Source organism: Loxodonta africana, chromosome 23 (genome assembly GCF_030014295.1).
Source record: "Loxodonta africana isolate mLoxAfr1 chromosome 23, mLoxAfr1.hap2, whole genome shotgun sequence".
NCBI lineage: Eukaryota > Metazoa > Chordata > Mammalia > Proboscidea > Elephantidae > Loxodonta > Loxodonta africana.
The window spans coordinates 16,052,851-16,080,803 of NC_087364.1; the positions used below are offsets into that span (position 1 = coordinate 16,052,851).

The 27,953-nt window shown below is 43.2% G+C and overlaps 1 protein-coding gene across 4 annotated transcripts in view; it reads right to left on the reverse strand.

Annotated features, from left to right (window-relative positions):
- Positions 1-27,231, reverse strand: part of UBAC2 (UBA domain containing 2) — a 213,120-nt gene extending 185,889 nt beyond the window's left edge. For all 4 annotated transcript variants that reach the window (XM_010593997.3, XM_010593996.3, XM_023553162.2 and 1 more), the window contains exon 1: positions 27,130-27,231. In XM_010593997.3, coding sequence (XP_010592299.1) covers positions 27,130-27,160 — 31 coding nt within the window. In that variant the 5' untranslated portion in view covers positions 27,161-27,231. The remainder of the gene's footprint in view (positions 1-27,129) is intronic.
- Between the last annotated feature and the right edge of the window lie 722 nt (positions 27,232-27,953).

Below are 27,953 nucleotides of genomic sequence, written 5' to 3' on the forward strand. Positions count from 1 at the left end.
TTACTATGTAACACTTGAAAAAAAGTGTATACATACATGTGTGTTTTTTTTTTAAAGTATCTACAAAATATTAATAGTGGTAATGTCTGAATGATCTGTTGATGAGATACTTTAATTTTTCAATAAAAATCTACTTCAAGAATAAGAAAAACTAACTTTTGTTTAACTAGTTACTCAATCAGTAAAAAGGTTCATTAAGTCCTTATGCATTGAGATGGGGCAAGTTACTAGTCATCTTCCGGCCTCTCCAAAGAAGCAGGAAGTGGTTCATACATAAAGACCCCAAATGGTGATCAAATAGAAGGTTTTAAAAAAATATACATCACTTCTCTGCAACAGGATGTTACACCTTTAAAAATAGGGATGTTACAACTTTTGAGACTACTGGACGGTGCATTAATTTAAAACGAAAAATAGAAGACATGATATCGAAGTTAATAAAAAATACCAATGCTGAAGATGTTTCCTTCTGGGTCTTTCACGTCCTCTAACTTCTCTTTGGCATGACTGAAATACCCATCTTGTGGCAATGAATGCCAATCAGGCCTTGGTTACCATGTATCATCCTAAAATAATTACTACAGTACATGTGAATTCCTTATTGTATGCCAGGCACTGTGCTAAAAAAAAAACATTCTCTGCATCAAACCATCTCAATGAGTCCTTCCAATAACCCTGAAGTAGGAATTGTCTGCATGCTCTTGGCGACAAAACAGACTAAGCAAGGTTAAACAACTTGCCCAAAGGCACAGTTAGCTAGTGGAGGGACTCAAATCCAGTTCTGCTTGACTCTAAAGGAAAACAAAAAAAAATTCTAACATGCAGCAAGAAATATAATAATTTTATATGCTTACTATTTTAATATTTAAAATACAGCTTTTCGGTTCCTCAAAAAGTTAAACATAGCGTTATCACATGACTCAGAAATTCCACACCTAACTAAGTACCAACACCAAAAACAAAAACAAAAAACCCCAAACCCATCGACTCGATTCCGACTCATAGTGACCCTACAGGACAGGGTAGAACTGTCCCATTGGGTTTCCATACCAAAGAGCATTGAAAATAGGTGTTCAAAGAAAAACCTGTACATAGATGTTCATAGCAACATTACTGATAATAGCCAAAAAGTGGAAACAACTCTTCTATCCATCGATAAATGGATAAACAAAAACTGGCATACCCATACAATGGAATATTATTCAGCCATCAGAAGGAATGAAGTTCTGATACATGCTACCGGGCCAAGTAAAAGAAGCCAGATATAAAAAGCCACATATCATATCATGCCATTCCTAGGAACTATCCAGAACAGGCAAACCCACAGAGACAGATGGTAGATCAGCAGTTGCAAAGGGCTGTAGGGGCGGACAAAATGGGGGGTGACTGCTTCATGGGTATGGAGCTTCTCTGTGGGGCGATGACATGTCCTGGAACCAGAAAATAGTGGTGGTTGCACAATGATGTGAATGTACTGGAAGCCGCTGAACTGTACACTTTGGTTAAAACGGTGACTTTTACATTATGTACATTTACTTCAATTAAAAATAAATGCATCTTCTAAGCACTGAGAACACTAACCACAGGTCTTGCAAAGCTTAGCCATCTGGGCTGTTGCGGAAGCATTGTAACTGAAGACGGACGCAGAGGGGATGGAGAAAGAGGCAGTAAACCAGCAACACAGTCTGTCCCCACAAGTCAGGCATGTCAAACTTCACAGTCAAATACCCCAGTGTGGTTCACACCCTTAGAGGAGGGGCTGCCATACCCTGCCGCAATACTGGTCTTTCCATTTCTGACTACCTGCTATTTGGTAAACGACTCAGGCTCCCTTAAAGTTTTTCATCAGAAAGGGGCTAACCCACAAATAACATAGGTGTAGAAGTCACAAGAATGCAGTATCCCATGCATTTCAAGGGACACCACCCTGATGTATTCTTTGGGCCTATGAACTTCCTGCAAGAAAACTTCATGAAACTTATCCTCTGGGACCAAGTTCGGGAGGAGTGTCTCCTAGCGACCACCTCAACAACGATGGCTCAGGAACCAAAAGCTCCCAAGTTTATTTTATTAGACCTGCTTCCCTACAACGTTTGGAAGTATAACGGTGAAAGCCACCGATGAATCCACTCCGGTTCCTAACACACTGGGGAGAGTTTGGTGACACTGTGCCACCCGCCACATTGACCGCTCCTCATGCCAGAGAGCCTGGCTCAGGAGGGCAGCCAAGAAAGCACTGTTACTAGATCAAATGGCTATCAAGTTTATCTGGAAAATAAACAGGAGAAAATGCTACGATGTTTCCAGGGGCATGGAGGGCAGGAGGCATGAAGGAGAAGGATGTGTCCTCTAGATTAAAAAAAAAAAAAAATGTATTCCACACCTAAAACATTTAGACGTGAAAAAAAAAAATAGTGAGCAATAATATAAAAAGGAAGCTCTAAAACAGAGCCTAACACAGAAGCCTGCGCTACAGAGGAAAAGTGTGTCAAATCTGCTAGTCATAAACAACGGCATTAGGCATGTTATTTTGGCCCTGCCACCAGGCTGGTCACTAGTTGTGCTTCTACCCATGAGAGAGGCTTTATACAAACATTAACCTCTTCATGGTCAGTAAGTCCAAAAAGCAGTGATTGTTAAAAGTGCTAATTAGACAAGGAACACAATTATAGAGAAATAATTCTAAAAGCCAAAGGTGGGAAGAAAATTATGAGTGTTACACACACAATACAGGATCAATCATTCAACAGTACGAACAACTCTGAAAGAGAGAGATTTTGGAAGCTTGTTGAAAGTTCTGGACCCATGCAACAAACTAGGAGGGAGAAGAAAAAGTAATGCTCAAAATGGGGAAGACTGTGATAAGTAGCAAGAAATCCTGTTGTAGATTTGAATGCCTCAGGGGCCAGACAGCTATCAGTGAAAGATGGGGGGTAGACAGCAGAAAGGAAAGCATTGCTCAGTAGACAGACTTCTGTCTGAAATACCCCAATTTTAAAATGTTAACAAGTAACTCTCTCCTCTCCTCGCCCCTTCCCCCCACCCCCCAAAACACACACCACAGGCCAAATAAAACTCGGCTAAGTTCCTGTGTGGCCTGCCACTTTTCAGCATCTGGCCCACACAAGTATCACTGAGGTCACTGCCTAATCAGTATAATGCTATTTTAAGACAGGGCTAAAAGTTTTAAAGGCCAAGTGTGGGGAAAGTGTTGCCGGTAACAGCTTTGTGACAGGCCGGGGATGGTACTACAAATCTAAAAATCAGTTGCCTGCAAGTCCACTCTGATTCACGGGGACTCCGAGTGTGTCAGAGAACTGTGCTCCACAGGGTTTTCAATGGCTGATTTTTTGGAAGTAGATCTCCAGGTCTTTCTTCTGAGGCACCTCGGTGGACTTGAACCTCCAACCTTTCAGTGAGCTACTGAGTGCATTAGCCATTTGCACTACCCAGGAACTCCCTATAAGTTCAAAAACTCACTGAATCTTTGGATCAGTGATGGTGCCAGGACATGTGAGAAGATAAACGGGAGGCAGGATATCTGCTTTAGGAGATTTTCCACATAGCCTGAAATTGGTCCGTTCAGGGGAAAGATGGCAGACAGAACACATGTCTGCAAGCACGGAAACCTGAGTCCGACCTTGAACCTTTGACGGTCCAAAGGACTTCTTCCACTCTTCTCTGGTCAGAATACATAAGACAACCAAATTTAAAATTCTTTTAACTTTGGACACGTAAACAGCCTTTCAGCATCTAATCTGGGAGTCGAGACGCTGCTAAACATATCCAACCACTGGTGTTAAGAATATTAGCTAGTTGGAGGAGACAAAAAGCCCCACGTAAACCCCAAATACTAAATGAGTTTTTTAAAAAATTGAAGAGTCATATAAAAACACAGAAACCAAAAAGAGAGCTAAATTTCTAGTTCAAGACAGCAGACGGAGCACAGCCACTCTTCCTCCCTCCCAAAACCAGAAAGAGACCAAACCCATTGCCACTGAGTCAATTCTGAGCTCTATGTACTGAAATAACTCTCAAAACACCAGAGAAAACAAACCCTCAAAACACCAGAGAGAAATGTGTCCTTCCAATGGAGTCCAGGGAAGCAATTCAAGAAACACCAGGACCTAGACAGGGGCATGAGAAATCATCAGCATAATTTAGACTGTTTCTCAAACTTTAGTCATTCCCATTATGGCACCACAATGCTTGCCGTATCTTTAAATCACCTTATTCTGATTTACTGAAATAAATGTATTTTAAAGGGCACTTTATATCACTGTAGTAAATGGAAAAACAACTGCCTCTTTGTCAGCAGTGGACATTACCTGTAAAAATAATCTAGTAAAAACACAACAAAGTTGTTAAATTCTAACTTAATATTGTTGCTGAGGGAAAGATCTAGGCTTGCCTCCCGTTTCCTCCGTTACAGTGAGAAACTAGCCACTGTTGGAGAGGTTTTTCAGACCAGCATCAAATCTGAGACTTTCTCTTTGATACATATATAAAAAAATTATATATGTATCAAAGAGAAAGTCTCAAAGTGTTTCTCTTTGATACAAACAGGACAAAAAGAACTGAAAAGGGAATAATTGTCTCATTTTTCTTTGATATCACTTAATGTTGGGCCGCACACCACATAGAATCATCTCCTGCAGTATAAGTGCCGTACTTGCATTCATGATAGCTGGGCCAATCAGGCTCTTCCAAAAATCCCCAACCCCAAGCATGCTCTCACACAGTCTTTCTTACATATAACCCAGCCCGGATAGCTAGAAAGGAAACTTTTGCCCCCCAGAATAAAATATGAGAAATGCTCTGCAAAGACAGAGGGCAACCTGCTTGAGAAGGACATCCAGGGGGCTAAGAAAAAAAAAGAGAAAGGAGCTTGTAACCTCAAACTTCCAGAGGATATCACACCGTAGGGGAGACAGGGAATGGAGGTAGAGGACGGGAAGAGGGGCAGCTTTACCCAGGAGTGAAATCAACAAGAAGAGCTAACTGACAACCACAGAGGATTCTCACAGTTGCTTGCCTGGTGGCCAGCTCCCTATCTCTGCATCCTCTGTGGAAAGCAGAACTGAGCTGACAGTTAGCTCTACCATTTCAGGCATGGCCTCTTGGAGGGAAAGATCCCAAGCAAAGAGGAAATCCATATTAGCTACTTAAATATTCAGTCCTTCGCTATTATACAAGCTGGCCAAACAAGGGTCCAGAAAGTTCACCACCCATGTACTCAATATGAAAAAAATTTACTCCACGAGACACTCCAGGAAAAAAAAAAGAATTCAAGGAAAAAAAAGATGCAAGATTTAAGAAATAATGGTAGCTAAAAAATGTGAACCCAAAGTAGGGAAGAAATATCTAAAGAAATTAAGAGATTCTTTTAAGCAGCCCAGGTATCCTATCATACCTAGTTTCCTTGGCTCTACAATAAATATATAATAATAATGTAAATAGAGCTGTTGGTTTTCGTTTTCTGTATATAATCAGCCTATAGACAAAGCATCGAAGGCTTGAGTAACACCACAAAATAAACTATAAACACACATACACATAAAAAACACAATTTTAACAACAGAAGTATAGATGAGGTATACATAGCCCTGGGCCAATTTTCTCATTTTCAGGGTGGAGTCCACTGATCTGTGCCTAAAATTGATAAATCAGGAAACAATGGGTTTTGTCCACTATTTAAAATGATAAGGCAACCATTACATGTGGTAACCAAACCCAAAATGAAAGATGAAGGAGAGGTGGGAGGTAAGCACACTCCACATCTTTCATTGTGGGGGATCCATAAGCAGAACTAGAAAGTGGACAAATCAATAAAGAGGCATAAATACGTCATTTAAAGCTAGACTATTAATTACAAGAAGAGCCAAAGAAAAAGGAATTTAAAAGTGTTTACTCCTTGGAAGTATAATTCAAGAGAGAAGGGAAAATTCAAGTTATAGCTTTAATTTTTTTTTTTTTTTTTTTACCATATGTGTATATTACTCTCAGAGCCCTGGTGGCACAGTGGTTAAGCATTCAGGTGCCAAGCAAAAGGTCAACAGTTCGAATTCACCAGCCGCTCCTTGGAAACCCTATTGAGGCACTTCTACTCTGTCCTGTAGGGTCACTGTGAGTCAGAATTGACTCAACAGCAATGGGTTCGGTTTGGTTTTGGGTATATTACTCTCGTTTTAGTAAAAACTATATAAATGCGTGGGTATATACATGCACGCACACACGTGCACCATCCACACACACACACAGCAAGCATACCTACAAGAATATCTTCCAAACTACTGCTGGGATTGAGGAGAGACAGAATTTGACATTTTACTGCTGGAATAGAGAAGAGATGGAATTTGACATTTCACTTCCGTTTGTCTAGGTTGCTTGAATTTGGACAGGCACTATGTATTTACAAAAAAAATAGTAAGACACAAAAATGTCAGATGAACACTTAACAAATTGCAGGAGGGCTGGGACTTGATAAAGGAGGGAATGAATTTGGCCAAATAAAACTTACGAGCTAAATCTTCTTATTTTAAAGATTCATTCATTTATGAATGAAAAACTTCATATAAAAAAACTTTATGAATAAAACTAAAAAGCAACAGAAAAATGGACTAAAATACTTATATCAAGCTAAAAGGGATATTAATACCCTTCAAGAGCTCTTAGATATTAAATATACATACACACACACTAATACCCCAATAGGAAGAAAAATGGGCAAAGGATAAAAAAAGTCATATCAGTCTCAAAAATATATAAAAATTGGCCAAATATGAAAGAGAAAAAAATTCACTTTCCCAGGCATTCAAAGAAATGCAGATTATAATAACAATGAAATGCCATTTTATAACCTCTCAAATGGCAAATTTTTTATATTATGTTCAATTGTTACAAGAGTTTAGTGAGAAAGACAAGCTCCTAAACTGCTAAAAAGTGTAAAGTGATACATTCTTTCTAGCAGGATTTGTCAGTACCTATCTCGCTGGCACTAGAAAAAAAAAAAAATCACGAACTTTAAAATGTTCCTACTCTTTGACCCTGTAATTCCATATTTGTCATTATTTCTTTAGGCAGAAGTCAAAGATGTGTTCAATAACTTAGTTTTAAACATGTTCACCATAGCATTGGTTCTAATTGGGAAAAACTGGAGAAAAACTAATGTTTTAGTACGACAAAACATTATCATCATTTAAAGTCATAATTTTAGATATCTAAGATAATCTAAGAACAAGGGGATACTATATGGTTTAAAGTCATCAGGGTTGTATCCTTTCACCATACTTATTCAATCTGTATGCTGAGCAAATACTCCAAGAAGCTGGGCTATATGAAGAAGAACGGGGCATCGGGATTGGAGGAAGACTCATTAACAACCTTCATTACGTAGATGACACAAGCTTGCCCGCTCAAAGTGAAGAGGGCTCTAGGCGCTTACTGATGAAGATCAAAGACCACAGTCTTCAGTACGGACTACAACTCAACATAAAGAAAACAAAAATCCTCAAGACTGGACCAATAAGCAACGTCATGATAAACGAGGAAAAGATTGAAGTTATCAAGGATTTCATTTTACTTGGATCCACAATCAATGCCCGTAGCAGTCAAGAAATCAAAAGACCCGTTGCACTGAGCAAACCTGCTGCAAAAGATCTCTTAAAAGTGTTAAAAGGCAAAGATGTCACCTTGAAGACCACCTTGCGCCTCATCTAGGCCATGGTGTTTTCATTTGCATCGCATGCGTGCAAAAGCTGGAAAACGAATAAGGACGACTGAAGAATTGATGCCTTTGAATTACGGTGTCGACAAAGAATACTGAACATACCAAAAAAATGAACAAATCTGTTTTGGATGAAGTTCAGCCAGAATGCTCCTTAGAAGAGAGAATGGTGAGACTATGTCTCACACACTTTGGACATGTTACCAGGAGGCATCGGTCCCTGCAGAAGGACACTGTCCTTGGTAAAGAAGATGGTCAGCAAAAAAGAAGACCCTCAACGAGGTGGACTAACACAGTGACTCCAACAACAGGCTCAAACACAGCAACGATTGTGAGGATGGTGCAGGACCAGGCAGTGTTCTGTTCTGTTGTACACAGGGTCACTATGAATCAGAAATGACCTGAGGGCACCTAACAACAACAGAATAGTGTTGGAAAGTATGTTACTATCTCTGTGTAAAAGTACACATACATGTATGTTTATATGTGTGTCTGACAGAGAGAAAGAGAATGCATAGGTAATCACTTGCATGGAGAAAGTCTGGAAGAATGAACACTAACCTATCAGCAACGGTTATTTGGGCAGGGGAGAAACTGTGTGGGACTATTCCTTTCTATATTATGCACTTGTGTATAATTTTTTGCAGCAAGTATGTTTCACACTTTTATAATGTGGCAAAGCAAGAACAATGTTAAAAGTCAACTTTGAAGATTATTAATGACTTGGAATAAATTCCCTGAAGAAAGTTAAATGAAAAAGTTGAATACAAAACTGTATACAGCATGTTACCATTTTTTACTGTGTGTGTGTATATATATACATATTTTTTATACACATACATATATACATAGACATACACATACATACACACACACGTACAGGAGAAAAATTTATACTACACCAAAATATACACAGGGATCAAGCTTGGGTAGTCAGTGAAAAGGAATTTTATTTTAATTCCTGTAGCTACGTGAATCAGAGGAAGCCTCTATCCCAACCCATAGACTTGGGATGTTCCAGCCTCTAAAATGACATGAGCCATTTCCTTGATGTAAGTCTCTCTCTATATACATATTTATATGCTTTACTAGTTTTGCTTCCCTAGAGAACCCAGCCTATGACACCAACATACTTGGCTACAGGACCCTTTCCCAAATATTAGTACTGTGCTCTTTCCACTACACTATGCTACATCAAAGGGGCTTAACTGACATAAGCATTGGAAAATGGCTAAGAGCAATGGCAACATGACTTATAAAATCTTGGGAAAAATGTCCTGGAAAAAGAATCACGATTTAAATGAGAGTTAAGTTACAACCCTCATATTTATAATCATAATTTAAACAAGGGTTAAAATTTCACAGTACTAGTATTCCACAAAGTACACTTCAAAAATGCTGGAATAAATTATTTATAAGATAGTCATAATAAGGTTGTACTTACTAAAACTCCAGAGATGTGTGCATTTTTAAAATAGCTTGGTTTAAATTAATATTCATTACTAAAACTGATATTGAGACAAGGTGAGAATGGAAAAAGCTGGAGAAGGAAGAAAATAACTTGACTAATAAGGCAGTGGGTTTTTTAATAAGGGAAGAGATGGGAAAAAGCAGCATACACAAATAAAAATAACCGTTCAGTATTACTACTACAAAAAGATCCTAACTGGGACATAAAACATTCTTCCTGAAAGGAAACCTGGGTCTTGGTTCTGATTTAGGAATAAAGGAGACTCCTGGAGTGAAAGCCATCAGAAAGAAGGTAGTAGAAAGCCCATGACTACACAGCTGCCAAAGGGGAGGAATGAAAAGAAACTTGCCAAGACAGAAATACCGTATTTTTCATAAATAACATGCCCACACATAACGCAAATGCACTGGGGGGTTGAGAGGTTGGCAGAAAACGCAGAAGTGTGTGTTATTTGTGTAAAATATGGTAATGGAGTTTCTATGAGGCAGGTATTTTTTCAATGACTGGAAAATAAGCTTTACCGTTAACCTTGCTGTTACATTCATCCTTAGACTATGATTATCCCAGTGGTCAACACGGATAAATGTAAATAAACTTCTTTAAACTTGAGGAGCAGGAGTGTGCACTGGTTCAGAACACAGAATATGAAGCCAGACTGCCTGGGTTCAGATCCAAGTCCTGCTCCTTACTAGGATATGACCTTGGGAAAGTTACTTAAATATTCTCTGCCTCAGTTTCTTCATCTGTAAACTGAGAATAACTGTACCTACCTCACAGGGTTATTCTGAGAATTAAATGGGTTTTATATGTGAACTGCTTAGAAAAATGCCAAGCACATTGTGCTACATAAGTAAAACAAATAACTCACAATTAGTTCTTGATTGAAAAATTATAATTATACAGAGTACACAGAGCCCTCATTTAAACTGATTCTTTCTTTCCCAGATGTTTTTCCTAAAGCTTACAAGTTATATTGCCATTGCCCTTAGCCATTTTCCAATGCCTACATCAATTTAGTCCCTTTATTGTAGCACAGAGGCGCCCTGGTGGTAAAATGATTAAAGCACTCGGCTGCCAACCAAAGGTTGCTGTTTGAAACCACCCTTGGTTCCGTGGGAGAAAGATGTGGCAGTCTGCTTCTGCAAAGATTTACAGCCTTAGAAACACTTCTGTTCTGTCCTATAGGGTCACTATGAGTCAGAATGGGCTCTTCAGCAGTGGGTTTGTTTTTTTGTTTTGTTTTGTTAAACGTAGCACAATACAGTGGAAAGAGTATAGGCTTTGGAGGCAGGCAAACCTGGGTCATTATCTGTTCTCCCACGAACTAGCTGTGTGATGTTGGACAAATTATTTTGTGAGACTTCGATTTACTCATTTTTGAGAAAAAGAATAAAAATATCTATCCTCATACGGTTATTATAAAAATTAAATGTAATAATTTAAATACAGCAATCTTTTCTCCCTTAAATTGCTGGTGGAATCATAAATCGGTATCACCCTTTGGGGTTAGAACTTGGCAGTATGTATCAAGAACCATAAGACAGTATTCCCTATGTAATCTTTTTTCACTTTTAGGTGTAGCTGAAAACTGGTGGCGTAGTGGTTAAGTGCTACAGCTGCTAACCAAAAGATTGGCAGTTTGAATCCACCAGGTGTTCCTTGGAAACTCTCTGGGGCAGTTCTACTCTGTCCTATAGGGTCACTATGAGTCTGGATTGACTCGACGGCAACGGGTTTTTTTTTTTTTTTAGTATTTTTATAATAGAAAAAAAGGAGAGGAGCATCAACCTAATTCTGCAAGAATAACATACCAGGGAAATGTTTATAACACAAAGGAAAAAAAGGCAGAATATGTAACTATGCACGTGTAATCATTATGATTAATTTTAAAAGATTCTGTTGTGTAAAATAAAGGTAACGAAACAGTATTCAGGTATGATGAATTTATTTTTAATTATTTGGATATTTATTTTTGCACTGGAAAAAGAATATAAACACCAAAATGTCAATGAAAGCTATTTTTATTTCTTCCTAGTATTTTTCTGCATCTCAGGATTTTCTTTGATGAACATGTATTTGGTTTATAGTAACAAATCAGTTATTTCAAAACAAGAACATAAATGTGTAGAAAAATAGATTAAAATTAAATAACAATGTTTTTTCTCTATTTTCCAAACTTTCTATAGTGTGATTAATTTTACTTTTATGATGAAAAGAAACATTGTTTTTAAAAGTATCCTCCCTCAAGGACAACACACAAACACAGAGGAAGTCAGCACAAATGGACTAAACCAAAAGCTATTACGTTTCCTGAATACAACCAAACACTTCGAGGGACAGAGTAGCAGGGGCGGGGTTCTGGGGACTATGGTTTCATGGGACATTTAAGTCAACTGGTTCAACTGGCATAACAAAGTTTATTAAGAAAATGTTCTGCATCCCACTTAGTGGCGTCTGGGATCTTAAAAGCCAGTAAGTAGCCATCTAAGATGCATCAATTGGTCCCAACCTACCTGGAGCAAAGGAGAACACCAAAGATAAGGGAAAATATTAGCCCAAGAGACAGAAAGCGCCACATAAACCAGAGACTCCATCAGCCTGAGACCAGAACTCGATGGTGCCCGGCTACCACCAACGACCACCCTGAGAGGGAACGCAACAGAGAGTCCCTGATGGAGCAGGAGAAAAATGTGGTGCAGAGCTCAAATTCACATAAAAAGACCAGACTTTATGGTCTGCCTGAGACTGGAGGAACACTGGGAGACATGGCCTCCAGACTCTGTTAGCCTGGAACTAAAACCATCCCCAAAGTCAACTCTTCAGACACGGGAAATCCAGGGTTGAAAGGAGGAGTGTCCTAGCACGTTTTAGGGAGTGCAACTAGGGCCACATAACAATAAGTGTATAGATTTTTATATGAGAAACTAAATTGAGCCATAAACTTTCACTTAAAGCACAAAAAAAAAAAGTGTCCTCTCTCAACTTTCTCCCTCCCTACTTAATGCCTGTCTTTACTTCCTTATTCAAATCATTGAATAATAGTATATTTCTTGTGAGTTTCAAGGATAGAGTTGAACAAACTTAAGAGATGTGGGAAATAGCTTACCCTCAAGACTCAGCCTTAAGAGCAACTGTGCAGGGTTTGAGCAAACCAGGCCTGCTGAATCCATCCTCTACAGAAACCAAGAATGAAATCAGAGCAGAGATTGGGTATACTATAAAGTCACCTTTAAAGAGGCCATTCCATGCTTGGAATGAAGAGTCCTTTCTTGTGAAAACAGGACATTATGAGGAAGACTTGTGGAGTGAACCCCTGAAGTGCTGTGAGTACAACCATCCGCTCACACCAAGCCGATTGAGGTGATTCAACAGGCCTACTCAGTGAGCTACCTAGGTGACCTCTGAAGTGGAAGTATAACAGAATTCCATCCTGGGAATTCCAGAGAGCAGAGGGTAGGAGTGCCACACTGATCACAACATGCACAGCCAGGGCAAAGAGCAAGTACAGATGATTCTCGTTATTCACCGTAGCTACGTTCCATAAAGGCATCACAAACACTGAATTACTGGATACTGAATGAACTACTGCGCCTAGGGAAATATAGGATTAGGTCCCTATGAGTGTCTTATCAAAATATTTTCATCAACCAATCAATACATAACTTTGTTTTATATGCTTTTCTGTTCAAAGACATCTTTTTAATAATCCCCTCGGTATCTGCAGGGGATTGGTGCCAGGACTCCCCGCAGATACCAAAAACCACAGATGCTCAAGTCCCTTATATAAAATGGTGTAGAGTAGCATATGGAAGCCCTAGTGGCGTAGTGGTTAAGTGCTACGGCTGCTAACCAAAAGGTCGGCAGATCCAGGTGCTCCTTGGAAACTCTATGGGGGAGTTCTACTCTGTTCTATAGGGTCGCTATGAGTAGGAATCAACTCAACAGCAATAGGTTTGGTTTTGGTTTTTTTTTCGTTTTTTTTTCAGAGTAGCATATAACCCACATGCAGCCTTCCATATACTTTAAATCATCTCTAGATTACTTATAATACTTAAACCAAAAAAAACCCACGTCCTTTGAGTTGATTCCAACCCACAGTGACCCTACAGGGCAGACTAGAGCTGCCCCACAGGGTTTCCAAGGCTGTGATCTTTAGGGAAGCAGACTGCTACATACTTCTCCGGCAGAGCAGCTGGTGGGTTCCAATATAATACCTAATACAAAGTAAATGCTATGTAAATAGTTGTTATACTGTATTGTTTAAAGAGTAATGACAAGAAGTTTGTTCATGTTCAGCACAGACCCAACTACCCTAGGCCAGACTACAGAGTACATATCAGCAACAATGTAACTTTTTTTCCAGTTGGATCCACAGTGGTTGAATCTGCAGATAGGGAGGGCTGGACTATGCTATTGATTCATTAGCACCGAACTCGCCAAGAGCACCGTAAGTCATGCCTGAATACAGCTTATCTAACATACACATTTTCTCCATAAGGCACATCACAGCCTTCTGTGCTTAGGAACACTAGACAGCACTTCAGCACGACACCAGGGAGTCATTTTAAGCAGCAAAATCATCAAGAAAAAACACAAAAATGTGGGGGGGCGGAAAAGGCACTAAGTAGACTGCACAAAGATTGCTTACAACCTGAGAGCTGAAACAAGAAAGCGGACTGTCACCTGAGCGAAGCGTAGCTCAGATCGTTTGTCACTCTGCACACATCTCCACACCTGGCTGTGAAAGCACGGCTGACACTGCTTTTGGCGTCACAAATAAACGTTAGCAAGTCAGCAAATGTGCAAATACCAAATCTGTGAATAATGAGGACCAACTGTAGGTCCAGGGGAGCAGAGGTGGCCACATGCAAGAGCCAGCAGTGGGACCACCCTTGGTTCAGTCCAGTAGTGCCCCCAAGCAGGCCAAAACAACCCTGGCAGTGAGAAACTGGAGAAGACCCTACACTCTTAGGGGTGGGGAAAGAGTCACCAGAAATAAAGGTGCATCCCGCCCCCTCCCAAATTAGGGGCACGGGGGTGAGAGGCTCCCAGCTATGAGAATCTCTTTAAGAGCTCACCAAAGCACACAAAGCTTTAACCATGTGCCGGGCTCAGAAAGCCAAGTAAGAGCTGCTAATTCCTCACTGTTCCTTCTTCTTCCCACTGCACCCAAACTAAACCCAGTGAGGTCAGAAACAGGAAATGTGGGGACAGAGGTGAACGAAAAGAACAGAAGCTACTCCCACCCCTTTCTCTGAAAGCAGGTGGCTGCCACCTACCAGTTTGAGCTGGGAGTAAGGGGGAGAAAGTCTTACCTGAATGAAGACCAAGGTGTTGTTACTATCTTGAACTGCACACTTCTAATTTTTAAATTGAGCCTATGTTTTGGGATTTCTGTTGCCTAAGACTACCACCACCTGAATGTTCATTTTGTGTTTTATTTACTACTGAATCCCAAGCACCTAAAACAGTACCTGGCCTACAGTAAAACCAAAAACCAAACCCAGAGCCGTCAAGTCGATTCTGACTCACAGCGACCCTATAGGACAAGAGTAGAACTGCCCCATAGAGTTTCCAAGGAGCACCTGGTGGATCTGAACTGCCGACCCTTTGGTTCGCAGCCGTAGCACTTAACCACTACGCCACCAGGGTTTCCTGGCCGTTAAATAGCTGTTGAATCAGTCACTTGAATGGATAGAAGATCATAAAGGCAAAAAGCTTTCCCTACTGAGTAAATTTTAAAGAGATGTTGAGAGGCAAAAATTATGATTCTGATCATCTCCCACAAGTTATGTACTGAACAAGTTGAACACATATTTAAGAAAGAACGTATGAGTAAGGATATGGTTTGGTCCTTCCTGAGAGCACAAAAACAAGAAATTCCAACGGTAAATGTTGGAGGTATCCGTTTCAGCATCATGCTGGGAAAGAAAACTCAGGTTCCTGAGGCTGGATCCTACAGCTAAAATGAAGATAGGGGCCACACACCTTGAATGATCCCACCAGTCCTTATGGCACATCCATATGCACAGTGAGATGAATGTCCTTATCATAGGTTGACCACTGGGCCTCTGATTCATCAAACGTCCGTAATCACATCTGACTCCAGGCTCCTTAACAAACTTTTTGGATCAGGTGCAGCTTCATCACAGGAAAAAGTCCTAGCTTGTTTGAAAACTGTTATTTCTCACTTTAAATTAATAAATTTGCACTAGTTTCCACCCAAATGCTGCGTGAATTTTAGTTAGCATGACATTCTGAGTAGTGACAAGCGTCTGAGTTTTCAAAGGCCCGAATCCAGCTGGGTCTCCCTTAGATACACTTGGCTGTCTATCTACCCACTGATCCCTACAGTCTACTCTATTTCTACTCTGTCCTCTGATTCACTCCATGCCTCAACAAGAGCGGGTTTTGCCCTCCAAGAAGCCAGACTGTAAGAAGAAGAATGCGGCAACAGGACTGAAGGAATACTCATAAACAACCTGCATTAATGTAGATGACACAACCTTCCTTGCTGAAAGCAAAGAGGACTTAGAGCACTTACTGATGAAGATCAAAGGCTACAGCCTTCAGTGTGGATTATGCCTCAACATAAAGAAAACAAAAGTCCTCACAACTGGTCCAAAAAGTAACATCATGATAAACGGAGAAAAGATTGAAGTTGTTAAGGACTTCATTTTACTTGGATCCACAATCAACGCCCATGGAAGCAGCAGTCAGGAAATCAGACAACATACTGCACCAGGCAAATCTGCTGCAAAAGATCTCTTTACAGTGTTCAAAAACAAAAGACGTCACTTTGTGCACTAAGGTGAGCCTGACCCATGCCATGGCGTTTTTAATCGCCTCACATGCATGCGAAAGTAGGGCAATGAATAAGGAAAACAGAAGGATTGATGCCTCTGAATTAAGGTGTTGGCAAAGAATACTGAGCATACCATGGGCTGCCAGAAGAAGGAACAAATCTGTCTTGGAAGAAGTACAGGCAGAATGTTCCTCAGAAGCGAGGACGGCATGACTTCATCTCTTGTACTTTGGACATCTTATCAGGAAGAACCAGTCCCTGGAAAAGGACATCATGCTTGGTAAAGTAGAGGGTCAGTGTAAAAGAGGAAGACCTTCAACAAGATGGACTGACACAGTGACTGCAACAATGGGCTCAAACATAGCAACAACTGCGAGGATGGTGCAAGACAGGGCAGTGTTTCGTTCTGTTGTACATGGGGTTGCTGTGAGCCCAAACTGACTCAATAGCACCTGACAACAACAGCAATCCACCAAAACTGCTCTCCCTTAAAGTAACCAACAACCCATTAGTGCCAGATTCAGTGGACTCTGAGGATATGAAAGAAATTAAGTAGATATGGTGTTATGGGTTGAATTGTGTCACCCCAAAACACATTTCTTTCTGAATTCCTATCTCCCATACCTGTGAATGTGTGGCCCTATTTGGAAATAGAGTCTTTGCAGAGGTAATTAGTTAACATGTAGTCATATTAGAGTAAGGTATGTCCTAATCCAATACGGCGGGTGTCCGGATAAAAAGAGAAGAGACACAGAGACACACAGGGAAAACATCCATGTGAAAACGAGGCAGAGACTGGAGTTTCTCTGCCACGAGCCAAGTCACCACCTGGCTACTGGAAGCTGGAAGAAACAAGGATGTTCCCAGAGAGCCTTCAGAGACAGCATGGCCCTGTTGACATCCTGAATTCGGACTTCTAGCCTCTGGAACTGTGAGAGAATATGTTTCTGTTGTTTTAAGCCAGCTGGTCTGTGGTATTTTATTACAGTAGCTCTAGGAGGCTAACACTCACAGTCAAGGAGATATGAAGAAACCAGAGGAGTATGGAATTAAACAAAAAGCAGTAAAGAATTTCAGGAAGAAATGTTCATCAAGGGCAAATACAAGAGGACTCAGGGCACTAAGGTAAGGACTGAGAAGCACCCTTCACACTTTTTGGTGTGGAAGTCACCGGCTCCCAGAGCAGTGTTAGCGGCACGGTGGGGCAGAAGCAGGCTGCAGTGAGCCAAGAACAGTGCCATGCCATAGCAGGTGACCATCAAATAATAGCTGACTAATTGCAGAGGGCTGAAGGGTAAAGGGAGGTGAGAAAGGAAAAAAAGCAAATCAAGGTCATCTTTCAAGAAGCTTGGGAAGAAGAGGAAGCAAAGCGGTCAGAAGTTGGGAAGGTATGGGATAGAGTCATGGATGAGTTGTGCTTTTGTGTTTTTAAGGACAGGCTCAGAAGAAGGATCCAGTCAATGATGTCTAACCTTGACTGAATACTTACAATGGCGAAATTCTAGGAGCCTCACATACACCAACTCTTATAAACATCTCAGTAACCCTATAAAATGGATAATTATATCTTCCATACATAAAGAATCTGAAACAGAAGTCTAACTTCAATGTCTCTGTTCTACACCACTATACTTTGGTCTCACGCCAAAATAAAGCTGTATCCCCCTAGGCGAAGACAGTAGCAGGTGAGAGGTTCCCAGCTATGGGAGTCTCTGAAGAGCCCACTAAAGCGCCCATAGGACAAAGACTTAGCTTTAACCGTGCTCCTTCTCTCAGAAATGGGATGAAGGTAATGGAGAAGCAGAAGTGGCACTAGAAAAGACAGAAAAGAGTGAGTTACGAATAGCTGAAAGATGGGCATTAGTTAGGATAAGGATCCCTCATTCTCTTAGATTGGAAAAAAGGATAAAGATGAGTGTAGATACAAACAAGACAAGGAGAGAAAGCAGAAAGGTGAAGAAATGCCCAGATGATAGCCCCTGTTTTTTGGATGGATTAAAGAAAAGTGAGATGGGTAAAGACTAGGAATAGTCTTAAGGACGGGAATGAAAAGGGAATAGCACACAAACACAATCGAACTCAAGAAACTTAACTGAGAAACCGTGCTGAGGGCTCAGTTCGGATTGGACACCATCTATTATCACGAGGTCGGGGTTTTGCTAGATGAACATAACACGACAGGAGTACCAGGTCTCAGAGAGTTCTGATGAGAATACAACTCAGGTCACCAACTATGAGTCCCAAACTGGATACAGAAGAAAGAGATGCCAAAAATGGGCTGATAAAGTAGGAGACAAAGAGAGATCAAGAGTCTGGAGATGAAAGAGTCATTGTGGTGAGAACTAGTGAAGAAGTTGAAGGCAGTTTGTTTACAATGAAAGAGGGCACATCAAATTGGACTGGGGGAAGAAGGCAAGGTTTCTCCTAAAGAAATGCCCATCTGTGTCTACTTTGCTGTCTCCTCTTTTTGTTCCATCCCTTTAATATTGAAATTGCCTAAAGTTCTGCCCTCAGCCTTCTAACTCCACTGACTGCCTCTGGTGTCCTCACTCACAGCCATGGCATAACTGTTGTTGTTGTTGTGTGCCATCAATTCTGGCTCGTAGGGACCCTATAGTACAGAGGAGAACTGCCCCACACAATTGTCTAGGCTGTAATCTTTAAAGGAGCAAATTGCCAGTTCTTTTCTTCCATGGAGCAGCTGGTGGGTTTGAGCCACCAATCTTTCAGGTCGTAGCTCGGAGTGTTTTAGCCACTGTGCCACCAAGGCTCCTTCATGGCATAACTAAACCAAAACTAAATTCATTGCCATTGAGTGACCCTCCAGGACAGAGGAGAACTGCTCCATGGGGTTTCCAAAGTTGTAATCTTTACCACAGAAGCAGACTGTCACATCTTTCTCTGGTAGAGTGGCTGATGGGTCTGAACTGCCAACTTTTCAGTTAGCAGCTGAACGCCTAACCACTGTGCCACCAGGGCTCCTTTTATGCAGGGCTTGAACTCTGCTGAGAATCTGAATTTCTAACAAGTTTCCAGGAAGTTATACATAATGAGAATCACCTGCGGAGCTTGCTAAACTGTAGACTCCAATTCGGTATATCTTGCGGTAGAAATGGAAACCCTGGTGGCATAGTGGTTAAGTCCTATGGCTGCTAATCAAAGGGCTGGCAGTTTGAATCCGCCAGGCGCTCCTTGAAAACTCTACAGGGCAGCTCTACTCTGTCCTATAGGGTCGCTATGAGTAGGAATTGACTCCATGGCACTGGGTTTGGTTTTTTTGAGGGGGGGGATTTGGGGTGGAAATGCAAATTCTCAGCAGGGGTTCGAACTGGAACAAAGAGGTTCAAAGCCATGCTTTCCCGGCAAAACTACTACCTATCTATTCATGCCCAGGGCAGCTCCAGACACCTATTTACGAATTCCACTGTGTCTTCTCCAACTGGACTTTGCAGACCCTTCAACATTAAACATGCCCCAAATTGAGTCATCTTCTCCCTAGCGCACTCTGCCTTCCCTGATTCCCTTAGTGAATGGTAACATCCTCTGTCTACCCAGCCACCCAAGCCGTAAACCAGAGTCACCTCCGACTAATTCTCCCCCAAATCAAAGCTTTATTGACACGACCTACCTGCTTAAGCATCTTTAGAATCTTCCCCTCCATCCTATCTATTCCCACTGCTGCTACTTTAATTCGGGCGTTCAGCACCTCACCGCTGGATCACTGCAGTAGCGTCTCTAACTGTTCTCTCCGCCCCTCCTGCTGGCCATCCTCTTGCTCTGATCTAAATCTGTCTGTCCGCAAGAATTTCCTGGACAGTTTTTAAAAATACAGATTTCTGATGCCACATTAGACCTTCTGACTCTGACTCTCTGGGGATGGGACCCAGGAATCTGTATGCTCAGAAAACTCTGTGGGTGATTCTGCTACAGCAGGGACACAGGGAGCATTTAGAAACCACTGCTCCCACCACTAAGACCACCATCACAACCTCCTACCTGGCCTCCCACCGCAGTGAGACAGACTCCTGACTTGTGCTCTAGATCATCAGCCTCTGCCTTCTCAGGACCTTGCTCTATCACTCCTTCCGGTCTGTGTCTTCATCCTAGCCCTCTCCAAGGGTCTTTCCCGTCACCGTTTATACAAGGTAAGGTTGCTCTCAACTTCAAGAAACTTTCCCTTGATACCTACAATTACCCCTAGCTACAACTCACTCTCCTTCTTTTTATAACCAAGATTCTTGAAAACACCTCCTAAGCTCACTTGTCTACTTTTCATCCTACTCATGCCTTGGCAACTTCTCCCTGACTACACTGGAGTAGCTCTTCTAGAAAAGTTCTGGATTACCTCTTCCTCAGAAGAACACTTGTCAATCCTTTTTTTTTTTTTTTAATCTGCAGTGTTTAATGCTATTGGCTATTCCTTCCCCCCAATCTTTTCTTCCTTGGTGTCCCTCCACCTCCTTGGCCACTCCTCAGTGTTCTTACCAGGCTCCTCTTCTTCTCCCTCTTTAAATGTTTAAATGTCTACAGGTTATATTCCCAGTTCCCTTCTCACTTAACTGAATGATGTCACTGCACACCCATTAGGAAATGCTTACCCCAGCCATAATCTACAATCCACTAATTTATTACCTCTTACCTCTTTGCCTGGCCCTTCCCAGGCTCTGTCCCACAGAGGCCTCTCCTTGCTTGTATGCCTAACAAACTCTCACTCATCCCTCAAAAAACCAGCTCAAATTCACCTACGTTAGGAAGGCTTCACCAGCTGTGCCTCTCCCCCCACCAGTCCACCCCCTGCAACAAACACAGCACCAATTACAGAGGCCGTTCTGTTGTTGTTGAATTTTCTCCCACTAAACACTGAGCTCCTTGAAGATGGGAACTATACCTGGAATACATCAGGCATGTAATTAATGTTGGTTGAGTCAGCTGTTAACACGGTGACTCTACTGCGAAATGCATATGCAATGGGAACACTTCTAATAAGTACTATGTAATAAATGATACATACATTACTATGTAATGAATGATACATTACTCAACATATAGCTGAGAGACAGCATTTGTCGATAAGTAAGGAATATAAATAAGTCATAAACACTATTCCAATGCACTTTTAGCCAGTCCTAGTTGTATGACTGGGTAGACAACAATACAGTTTTTAAAGAAATGGTAACAGACACCCTTCCCCTGACCTACTGAGCTTGCTCCACCAGCCTTCTTCAGTACCTTGAAAACACCTCGTTGTGCTTGCTTCAGAGTCTCTGTGCTCACTGCTCCATTTGGAGAGTGCAGATTTGCCAAACCCTGACGTGGCTGGCTCCTTCGTACTAACTGGGTCTCAGCTCAGATGTCACCTTTCCAGATTTCTTCCCTGACAGCGCATGCTAAAGCAGTACTCCACCATAACCTCAGTCTTCGCCGTTACTCTCGTTTTCTTCATAACGTGTATCACTATGTGAAATCACACTGTTCGTTAACGTATTTTTGGTGGTCTCCTGTTTCCCACTTTATCCCCTGTACATCAACAGTGTGTGGCTTATATGAGTACTCAATAAACACTTGTTGAATGAATGAATGAGCGAAAAGTGTGGCACTAATACACCAGTAGCGGATGGCAGGGATTTCTCCACTGCATTAGAGAAAGTTATTCATCGCCCATGGGGCAGATGTATTATTCTTCCTCAGCATCAGAATTCTGACTTAACAACAAAACGAAAAACGAAACCTGACGCTATCGAGTCGATTCCAACTCATAGCAACCCTATAGGACAGAGTAGAACTGCCTCATAGGGTTTCTAGGAGCGGCTGGTGGATTTGAACTGCCAAACCACTTGGTTACCAGACGAGCTCTTAACCACTGTGCCATCAGGGCCTCTTGACAACTTCTTATCTAAAGGAAATCATGTCCCTCTCAGGGAAGTGTCTTGCCAGAGAAAAATTTTAAAACAGGGCTAACTGTTCACACCTAGACTTGCCATAAGACCTAACCTACCCACTGCCATCGAGTCAATTCCAACTCACAGTGACCCTACAGGACAGAGCAGAATTGCCCCATAGGGTTTCCAAGACTGTAATGTTTACAGAAGCTGACTGCCACCATCCTTCTCCTGGGGAGCAGCTGGCGGGTTCCAACTGCCGACCTTTCGGTTAGCAGCTGAGTGCTTAAACTTTGCACCACCAAAGCTCCTGCCAAAAGACGAGTGCTGGAAAAACTGCTTAACTCCACAATAAGCACCATAAGCACTGTCAACGCTGCATTCCTGGCAAATAGCACAGATACCCAAAATGTTTGTTAAATGAGCACATAAGACATGGTCTTCTGAGAAATGACCATTCTATTAACTCTTGTGCTGTGGATGCTCTTCTTTTAGAAACAGGGCAAGGCAGCAGCAGAGGCCTTGGCCTAAGCCCTTCCCTTGGGCAACAGTTTGTTTCCTAGAATTCAGTACACATCAATCCTGTGCCATAGGTAATGAAGTAGTACTCTCCTCAGAGTCACCCTTTATCAAATTTTTGAATAAATTTTGCCAATGCAATACAACAGCTAATACAGTATAAACCCACTGCCGTAGAGTCAATTTCGACTCACAGCAATCCCACAGGATTTCCAAGGCTGTAAATCTCTACGGAAGCAGGCTGCCACATCTTTCTCCCGCGTGGCACAGTACAGCAATCAATAATAGATTCTGTTCGCCTTTTTAATTTTTTTTTAAATATGTAGTTTAGTCACTGTTGTGGACTGAATTGTGTCCCCCCAAAATGTGTTAAATCCTAACCCCTGTACCTGTGGATAAAGAGACCTGGTGGCGCAACGGTGATGCACTCAGCTACCGAATGAAAGGTGGGCAGTTTAAGCCCACCCAGCAGCTCTGCAGGGTCTGCAGGATGGTCTGCTCTCGCAGAGGTTACAGCCAAAAGTTACGTGACAGATACTGCAGCGCGAATGATTACTTTTGTGTGGCTTTTCTGGCTGTGGTCTTGTAACTCCCACCCAGGTGATTGGGCAGGACTGTGTGACAGGGTAATTGTGCCCCACCCAGGGGACTGGTCAGTTTTGCCTTAAAGGAAAGCAGAGAGGAGGATCCTACCACCACCAAGGAAGAACAGGCAGAGGCGGAAAGCGCGTGTTTTGGACCCGAGATCCCTGTAGTGAGAAGCTCCTGGAAGTAGGAGATTGAGAGAGAAAGAGAGAACAAGCTGTAACCCTGAAGACAGTGAGAAGCGGTGTCAGGAGAGACCCAGCGGCAGGCACCTGTTAGCAGGAGAAGGCACAGCGGGTTTCTCAGCCTATGGAGAGAGAAAGCTGAGTGCCTTTGGGGAGAGGCTAGGGCCAGGGAGAGGCGTGCCTACAAGCAGGGTTGGGAAGACACTGTCCTGACAAAAGAACTGTATCCTAAGTGTTCCTGAGCCTCAACTGCAACTTCCCTAATAAACCCCATAATCATAAGTCTGGTCTTCGAGTTTTGTGCAGTCATTGCAATGAATTATAAAACCCAGCAAAGAAATAGAGATTGCTGTGGGAGGGACGGTTGGTGTCAGAATTAGTAAAGATGGCAGAGAAAGGAGGCTCGTCTGGCCTCCGCATCATGGGAGTCAGCCCTGCACTGTTGATCTTGGTTCTCCCTCCTCCTTGTGGGGTTGGAGGAGGTCAGACACTGCCCCCAAGCCGTTTTTACCGATATATTTATAATGGCGACAAAATAAATAAATAATAAAGAGTGTTAGCTGCTGAGGCTGCTTATGTACAATCAAACATCTCATGGGATTTGGTTCCTTGGTTTGGAGGTTTAGGGTCATGGTCATCCCAGTTAATTGGCCAAATAACCTGTTTAGTGCTTCTGTTCTACTTCCTAGTTCCGTGTGTACTGCCTGGGGTCTTAAAAGCAAGCAAGCGAACATTCAAGGTACAGCAATTGGTCTCTATTCACCTGGAACAATAGAGAAAGGAGGAGAGTCAAGAATAGGAAAAGGAAATAGAGCATGTGCCTAATTGCCTCCGGGAATAACTGCTTCTTTGCCATAAGACCAGAACTGGATGGTGCCCAGCTACCATTACTCAACATTTTGATCAACGTGTCTGGAAGAATTCTGATGAAAACGGGGAAAATGTAGATCAGAATTTCAAATTCTCATAGAACCCAAATTTTTCGGAGTAATGGAGACTGGATGAACCCCTGAAACTACTGCCCTAAGATAATCTGTAAACCTTAAACCTTACAGCAAAATATTCCCTTAAGTTTTCTTAAAACTCTTTGGAGCCCTGGTGGCACAGTAGTTAGAACTACAGCTGCTAACCAAAAAGTGGGCAGTTCAAATCCACCAGCTGCTCCTTAGAAACCCTATGGGGCAGTTCTACTCTGTCCTATAGGGTTGCTATGAGTAGGAACAGACTTGACAACACCGAACAACAACAATAAACAATAGTTTAGCTTAGCTAGTAATTAATGTCTGCCTTTTTTTGAGTACTGTGCTATTTTAAGGTCTCTCTATATAGGATCAAATTTACAACAGCAACTGGAAAGATTAGATAGGAAACTTAGGGAGCAGTGAGTTTATGTTAATGCAGGAGGAACAACGCAGAAAAAGGAGGGTGAGAATGGTTACACAGCTGGAAGAATGTGATCAATGTCTCTGAATTATACATGTAGAAACTGAACTGGTGTATGTTCTGCTGTATATATTCTTAACAATAACAACAAAAATAAAATAAATTATTAAAAAAAAAAAAGATTACAGCCAAGAAAACCTTATGGGAACCAAAGACACATGGAAAATACTAGCCCAAGGGACTAAAGGACCTCATGAACCAGAGGCTCCACCAGCCAGGGATCAGAAGAACTAGATGGTATACCTGCTACCACCAATGACCGCCCTGACAGGGATCACAACAGAGAATCCCAGGCAGAGCAGGAGAAAAACACAGAACAGAAATCAAACTCTTATAATAAGACCAGACTTACTGGTCTGACAGACTGGGGGAACCCCCGAAACTATGGCCCCAGGTGCTCTGCTAATCCAGAACTGAAAACATTCTTAAAGTCCACTTTTCACACAAAGATTAGAGAGGCCTATAAAACAAAAAATAACACAAGTGAGAAACATGCTTCTTGGTTCATTCAAATATGTAAGACCAAATGGGCAGTTTCTGTCCAAAAGCAGAATGAGAAAGCAGGAAGGGACAGGAACTGGACAACCAGACACAGGGAACCCGAGGTGGAAAGGAGGAGCATACTGTCACATTGTGGGGATCGCAACCAATGTCACAGAACAATATGTGTATCAATTTTTGAATGAGAAATTAACTTGAGCTGTAAATTTTCACCTAAAGCACAATTGAAAAAAAAACCTATGGGGCAGTTCTACTCTGTCATACGGGTCCTTATGAGTCTGAATTGACTAGATGGCACCCAACAACAACATACCTGCAGATGTGATCCAATTTGGGAACATAGTTTTCTTTGTTACGTTAATGAGGCCATAGCAGTATAGGGTGTGTTTTAAACCTAACGACTTTTTAGATACAAAAAGAGCAGATTACATACAGAGAGGCAAACAAGCACAAACGGGGCAAAGATAGATGCCTTGTGGGGATCACCAAGGAACAGGGAAGGAACAGAAGCTGAAAGGGACAGATTCTCCCCCTCCCCCTCCCAACTGGACAGAGAAAGGGCCTTCCCCGTGAGCCAGTGCCCTGAATTAGGACTTCTAGCCTCCCAAACTGTGAGCAGAAACCCCAGTGACATGGTGGTTAAGAGCTACAGCTACTAACCAAAAGATTGGCAGTTTGAATCCCCCAGGTGCTCCTTGGAAACTCAATGGAGCAGTTCTACTCCGTCCTATAGGGTCACTATGAGTCAGAATTGACTCAAAGGCAATGGGAAACTGAGAAAATAAATTTGTTTAAAGCCATCCACTTGTGATATTTTTTGTTACAACAGCAGTAGTAAACTTAGGATTGAAGAATTCTCCTGACAATTTCCCATCCACCAGTGTATGGCTCACTGTGTGACCCTTGGAAAATCACACCACTTTCTTGGCTGTTAGTTTCATCAGCAGTAACACTGTCCTTCATTGAAGTAATAGCTTGGGGAAGATTAATTAGCAGGTAGGTGTAATGTACTCTGAGGCCAATGTATCAAAGATGCCATAAATCTAATTATGAAACAAGGGGTATCATAAATATTAATTTAAGCTCACTTCAAAACCTGAAAAACTGGCTCTGATATTAACTCTCAGTCTAACACAAGTAATCACAGAAAATGACCTATGACAGTCACGAGAGATACTTAATTTTAATTTTTAATTGTCAAATGCTTCGGTACGCTGGTAACAGACCACATGTATACATACAGGTGTGAAGCATTAAAAGTGACAGGCAATCACAAAATTAACTGTCGGTGGATCACTGCCCAATCTAGGTGCTGTTTAGTTAGCTTACAGTCCACTTTGCCAAACGTCATGAAACACTGTCCATCTCCGTGAAAAGGCTGCCTCCTACCACGACCGACACGCAAGTAAAACTTCACTGCAACATACAGCAGCAAAGTGCACTTTCTCATCAAATCACTTCCTAACTTTTTTCCACTTTAAAGCACTTCAGTCGGTCTCTGTTTGTCTCAAAACTCCAAAGGGAGATGCGGGGAAGCAAGGAATTTAAGCACAGCTGAGGGGTCAGCTCCCGAAGCCGAGGCTGAAATCTGCTGCTGGGGAAGAGTGGTTCGCTCCGGCCGTGCCCTAAGGAATGGACCAAGGTGACTGGGAAGAGCAGGCTGCCAGCATCGCCTGTCCTGGGACAGCCTCCTCGCTCAGCCTGGCACCTTCGGCTGGCGCCTGGCACACACGTCTCCAAGGGCAAGGAGCCGGGGCGCCCAGCCCGACCCTAAGTGCCCGGCCCAAGCTCACAGCGGCGGGACTCAGTGGCCACTCTTGCCCCCAAGGCTTAGGTGGGGGCGATCCTGCTGCCCCCCCACCCCGGGCAGGAACAGCCGAGGCTCCGCGTGGAAACCGAGAGTCCGCCCCCAAACCTCCTGCAAACCAGAGGCTCCCCGGTGCCCCCACTCTCCTCAAAGAGGTGCCCAGGGTGGCGCGTGGGGGGCGGCCAGGACGGCGGCGGCCAGTACTCACAAAGCCCACTGGAGCCAGTGCTGGCGAACATGGTCCCGGCCGGGCCCGGAGCCTCCGCGGGGGGCGGGGGGAGGGGAGGAGGCGGCGGCGAGACCCGGAGCCGCGCATGCGCACCGCCGGCGGGGCGGCCAGCCCGGCGACTGGATGACACTCGAGGGCCGCCTGACGTACGGGGCATGCGCGGCTCCGGGCGCACGCGCTCCGTCCGCCCCTCCCTTCCTGCCGCGGACTGGAAGTGCGTCCGCGGGCGGCCGGCCGGCTCCGCCTCCGCGGGGGCTCTCGACGGCCGGACGGGCCTTGGCGGGAGCCGAGGTGGGGCTCCCGGAGCGCACGAGTCTGCCCGCCTCGGCCGCTTCCGGCCGCAGTCCCAGCGGGCTCCGGTGCAGGGCCGGCCCGGGGCTTTCCTCGCCACCTCCGCTCCCGTCTTCCGGACGGCGCGGCGCGCGGGCGCGGGGCGAGCGGCAGCCACGCTGGGTCTTCTTGGGCAGCGACCCGACGCTCGCTCCGCCGGGGACTGTGGGCAATGGGGCCGTCTCAGGTCCCGGGACCCAAATCCGAGAGGTCGCTCTGCCGACCCCGCGGCGCTGGGAGAGGAGCCGGAGCTGGACGACCCTCCTCCCTGTCGCGGAAAGGGGGGACGTCTAGTTGCTTACCCACCCGTTTTTCCCATTTGGGTCCCACCCGAATCTCTACAAAAAGGGCCAAGTGTGGTGGTCCCGGGACCCCCGCCGTGGACGCCGGTGGCCGGGATCCCCGGCCTGACGGAGTCTGTGGCAGAGCGACCCCCGTTGTAGCACTTAACCACTACCCTACCAGGATTTCCA